Source organism: Petaurus breviceps, unplaced genomic scaffold, assembly GCF_028583685.1.
Source record: "Petaurus breviceps papuanus isolate PSGF00001 unplaced genomic scaffold, PetGlider_PUasm1.0 174, whole genome shotgun sequence".
NCBI classification, from domain to species: Eukaryota; Metazoa; Chordata; class Mammalia; order Diprotodontia; family Petauridae; genus Petaurus; species Petaurus breviceps.
In genome coordinates, this window is record NW_027185761.1 from 74589494 (window position 1) to 74594760 (window position 5267).

Sequence of the window (5267 nt, forward strand, 5' to 3'; positions counted from 1 at the left end):
GATAGATAGATAGATAGATAGATAGATAGATAGATAGATAGATAGATAGATAGATAGATAGATAGATAGATAGATAGATAGACGGATAGACGGACAGATGGACGGACGGACGGACGGACGGATGGATGGATGGATGGATGGATGGATGGATGAAATGAATGGTCTCTCTAGTTAGGCTATAAGCCCCTTGAGGGCAAAGCCTCTTCTGCTTCCATCTGTATCCCCAGTGCTTATGTTGGCTGATCAATTCAAATACGCTTATTTGGAAGGAAGGAGATGGGGGGGCATTCCAACAAAGGAGACTTTGCAGAAGCAGTTAGAAAAGGAGGCAAAGCAGGTGAGACAGCAGGCAAGAGAAGCAAGTCCTGGGGACCGCAGAGAGCACGGACCAGGGCAGGGACTAGCCCCGTGGTTTCCTAGGGAAAAGGAGCTCCTGCTGCTGCAGGTGAGTGTGCTCTGTGCCAGGTAGGCCCTTAGAGCTGCCTGAGCACTGAGTGAAGTGGCTTGCCCAGGGTCCACAGCCAGTACATGTCCAAGGTGGGCAGGGAGGATGGGGACCAATAACCGTCCACTGAAACCAGCAGGACTATGTCCGCTCTTTATAGAGTTATATGTGACTCAGTAACTCACACTCCACAAAATACAACAGGAGTGTGAAGATGACATCCAGCCAGTTTCTCTCTGAAACACATTTGCAGTTTGCTCAAATCCGAGCTGATTCATTTCTCTTTCCATCTCCTTATCCTCACCTCTCCCACCCCAATTATCGAATCCTAGAGGGAAATTACACGATGGACCTTGGCTTCATACAATTTTTAGGAAAATAGCCTAGATGCTGCTGGGCTTTTTTCAAGCAGACCAGTTAATTTTCAGCATTTCATTTGCCCCCACTGAGCTTGGGAGTTGCCTGACTCTCCAGTGAGTCCCTTGTTTCTAGAAAGCTGATTGCTTTGTGCGGGTGCATTTCATCACAAGCCAGAAAACTTTTTGCCATCCCCAATTTCTGCCAGTCCCTCTCTGAGCTAGGAGGCAGCCAGGTGGTGCAGACAGAGCCCTGGCTTTGGTGAAAATCTGCAGCCAGGGGCTACCAGGTAGCACAGCGAGTAAGAGAACCGGCTCCAGTGTTGGAATGACCTGGAGATCGAATCCCAGGCTCAGACACTTAGCACCCACCCAGAAACACCTGGCGGTGTAACCTTGAGCAAGTTACTTAACCCCGATTGCTTAGGGGTGGCCAGGTGGCTCAGCAAATAAGAGCACCGGCTCCAGTTTCAGGATGACCTGGATCAAATCCGGGCTCAGATACTTAGCACCACACCCAGAAATAACTGTCCGTGTAACCTTGAGCAAGTTACTTAACCCCGATTGCTTTAAAAAAAAAAAAAAGTCTGCAGCCAGATTCTGCTATGGCTCTTACAATGTGTGACCCTAAGCTAGTCATTTCACCTCTCGCTGAGCCTGTTTCCTCATATGAAAATACTACCTACAGTGTCTGCCCCCAAAATCCATTCTTTATTTACAAATAATTTGGGTTTCCTCAATCTGGAAACATGCAGCACATGGTCCTCAGCTACTTCTTCCTTATAGATTCATAGGACTAGAGCTGGAAGGATCCCACAAGGTTAATTAGCCAACACCCCCCCCCATTTTACAGATGAGGAAACTGAGGCCCAAGGTGAAGTGACTTGCCCAAGGTCAGCAAGCATTAAAATCCCAGGTTACAGTTAGATGAAGTTTCAGGTATTATCAAGGCTTAATGCAACTTAAGTGTTGAGTTGTATTTTCATGCAAAATCATACTTAGCTTCACTGTGCATTAGGCCTATTTCTCCCTGAGGAGAACCTGTCTAAAGGCCTTCATATCTAGTAATTGGAGACTATGATCCAATCACCTGTTAATAGCTACCAGAACAAGATAAAAGGTAGGGCACAGAGAATATGTTTGGGGATAGAAGGACATTTCAGAAACCAAAAGTTTTGGTGGAAATGAGTATAGAGATGTGGGAGGTTGTGTTTAATTTATATGAGACCATTTGACAAAGGGGAGTGAGACACCTAACATGAGGGTGGGGTGGCTAGTGCCACCAGGGGAGACTGAGTCCAAGGTCAAAGTCAGTGTAAGAAGTGTCAAAGACTTCCCTCTGAAAAGAAACCAGTCACCAGGGCATATCAGTGATGAACTGGAGATGGCTTGGGCGAAGAGAACCTAGACAGTGAAAGTACAGACCTGCTAAGGGAACCGATGACCAGAACATTGGTCTTGGCTAGCAGTAGATAAGTCAACAGAAGCAGGCCTGGGCATCTTGAGTGGCCTTCCCTTTGGGGATATGCATAGGCCACACACCTGTCTGCCAGTCATTACCCAATGCCAAAATCCCTGTAAGAAAGGAAGGATGGGGCTATTGAAAGGCTAGTCACTCCTCTTTGACCTAACCATGCTATTCATTGCTTTGGACTTGAAGGAAATCCTGGGTGTGAATCTTGCTTCAATTGTTGCATCAATCAATAAACATTTGTTTAGCACCACTACTTGCCAAGCTCCGTGGTGGGTATGGGGTGTGCCAAGACAAAGATAAAACATTCCCCCTTCCCTTGGGAGACTGGCATTCTAGCCAGTGGAGATAACAGAGATAGATGGATGGATGGATGGATGGATGGATGGATGGATGGATGGATGGATGGATGGATGGAGAGAGAGATAGAGATAGATAGATAGATAGATAGATAGATAGATAGATAGATAGATAGATAGATGGACAGATAGATGGGCAGATAGAGACAGACAAATAGAGATAGACAGATATACAGAAAGAGAAATGGAGATAGACATAGGACATACAGACATAAAGATAGAAAAGATGGATCAATAGATAAATGGATAGATATTAGATGCAATCAGTCAACAAGCATTTACAACCACCTGTGCTCCAGCCCTTGGGGTGGGGGTGGGGGGTCCAAACCCCTGCCCTCAGGGAGTTTCCCTATAGGTGAGGAAGGGCATGGAGGCCCCTGCAGCTTGGGCTTCCCGTAGAAGGGAGTGAGCCTGGGAGGAAGCTAGGGCTTCTCTGAGGCAGAGGTGAGGAGGGCATGGGTTCCAGGCTGGGCAAAAGTGTGGTGATGGGAGAGAGAAGGCGAGAGATGCCCCCATGGTGATTGGGTGACTGGGAGGATGGTGGTAACTGTGATGCCAACTGGGAATTCAGAAAGGGGAGGTTTGGGGGTCAGAGAGTGAGTTTGTTTCAGACATGCTGGGTTTCCTCTGGCCTGCCTAGTTCACAGAGCCATACAGTTCGAATAACATAATTGGTACCAGCCAACACACACACATCCACTCTGCTGCCATGACTTGCTTTGGAGACAATGCTAAAAGATCACTTAAAAAAATCAATTAAGGATCATTCCAAGTGGAGAAGAAAAGGCTCAGGGTGGTAAGGAGCCAGACTCAGGCATCTGAAGGGGTCTTTGTGGAAGAGGAAGAAGGATTAGTTGTGTCTGAACCCAGAGGGAGTTTCAGAGGCGATGGGCTCAGTGGGAGGGGACAGCATTCTAATGAAAGCTCTCCCAGCAGGATTCCCTCTCCCACGGGGCTTCAAGCAAAGCCTGGATCACCGTTACTGGTTTGGGTGGGGAGGCCTGGGACTGGATGGCTCTGAAGGAGGGCACTTCTAACACGGAAATTCTGTGAAGAGAACATCTGATGATTCCCAAACCAAGGATATGCTGCCCGGGAAACCCACAGGCCAAAGCGAAGGACAAATCTGGTTCTCTCCCACAGGTAGCTGCTCAGCTGGTGGCAAAGTTCTTCTGGGAGAAAATCCTCCAGCGATGGCCCCAAATCCTGGGAAAGGAGAATCCATTCAATGAGGAGATTCAGCGGCTGTTTGGAGATCAGGGCGGCCACTGAGTGACAGGCTCCTCAGGCAGCCCTTCCTCTGACTTCAGAAACCTATAACCACGACTGCTGCACATCTTCCCTTGGCCCTTGCCCTCCTTCACGATGAGTGTATGCCACGGTGGCCAGCCCGGCCAGGCCTCCTCCCACCTTTGGGGCTCTGGCCCTCAGCTCTCATCTGTGCTCAGGTCATACATTCCTGCATTGGGATGCAAGCTCATCCTGGGCAAAGACCTTCTCCTGTTTGTCTTTGCACCCCTTACCTAACCCAGTGCCTTACTTACAAGGCAGCTAGGTGGTGCAGTGGGGCGGGCAAGACTTGAGCTCAAATCTGGTCACAGACACCTACTAGCTGTGTTGGCACTGGGCATGTCATTTAACTTCTATTTTCCTCAGTTTCCTCAACTGTAAAATGGGGATAATCACAGCACCTTCCTCCCAGGATTGTGAGGATGAAATGAAATCATTGTGAAGCACGTAGTAGGGCGCCTGACACGCAGCAGGTGCTAAGTCAGCACTTAGCCCTTTCCCCTTCCTTAATACATCTTTGTGGAGTGTGACTAAATTGAACTGAGGCCATATTTTTTCTCTTATCAGAGTAGATTTTCTCATAAAAATCAGGAAACAGGAAGCCCCTGTGTGGTGTCAGGCTGCAGGGTCTGCATGTTGGCCCAATGGCAGCACCCAGGTGCTGTCCCAATGCCTTTTTCCCTTCCCGATTGTGCCCTGAATGCTGATGTGCCCGGCAGGCTTCACTCGCCTCTCGTGGACTGGCTCAGATCCCTACAGGAAAAGCCAGTCCTGCCCACTGAGGCCCTTCTCTACCAGGCCATGGCTTCAGAAACAATGAGGACATGGGGATTGGCTCAGGGGAAGTCGTCATGGCCAAGGACTGCCTACAGCAGAAGCTGCAGGCAGAGGGAAGGCAAGCCAACTGGGAGCCGGGGACCATGTTTCCTTGAGGACAGTGCCCCCTCCTGGCCCCATAAACAGGCAGCCCTGGCACTGGCTTCTTCTGCCTCCCTGCTGGACGGCTGGGGCTTTTGTCGTCATCATCACGTGAGACGTTGGGACCAGGGACAAAGAACCACCCCCAGCAGTGAAGGGGTTTGGCTGGACTGGTGCAGGCCTCAAAGCCAGGTCCCCACCTCGGGGTGCCAGACCCCAGCTGCTGGCATTCTGTAATCATTGCTAGATCCTAGATCCTGACTACACATGGGGGGAGGGGGGGAGGGCTCATGGGGAATGGTCCCAGATGCTTCCCAGTTGACAGCAGCACCCATGGAAATGAGTAACTCTCTGCCGTCCCACCACCCTAGAACTGCAGAAATGTAGGGAGCATCCCAAGGAACTAACTAGCCTTGACCTCGGGCCAC

The 5267-nt window shown here is 49.6% G+C and overlaps 1 protein-coding gene across 1 annotated transcript in view; it reads left to right on the forward strand.

The window, feature by feature from the left end:
- Window positions 1-4450, forward strand: part of AOAH (acyloxyacyl hydrolase) — a 107112-nt gene extending 102662 nt beyond the window's left edge. Inside the window, exon 24 of the mRNA XM_069084584.1 lies at window positions 3775-4450. Within this exon, the coding sequence (XP_068940685.1) occupies window positions 3775-3903 (129 nt within the window). The 3' untranslated portion in view covers window positions 3904-4450. The remainder of the gene's footprint in view (window positions 1-3774) is intronic.
- Window positions 4451-5267: the final 817 nt, after the last annotated feature.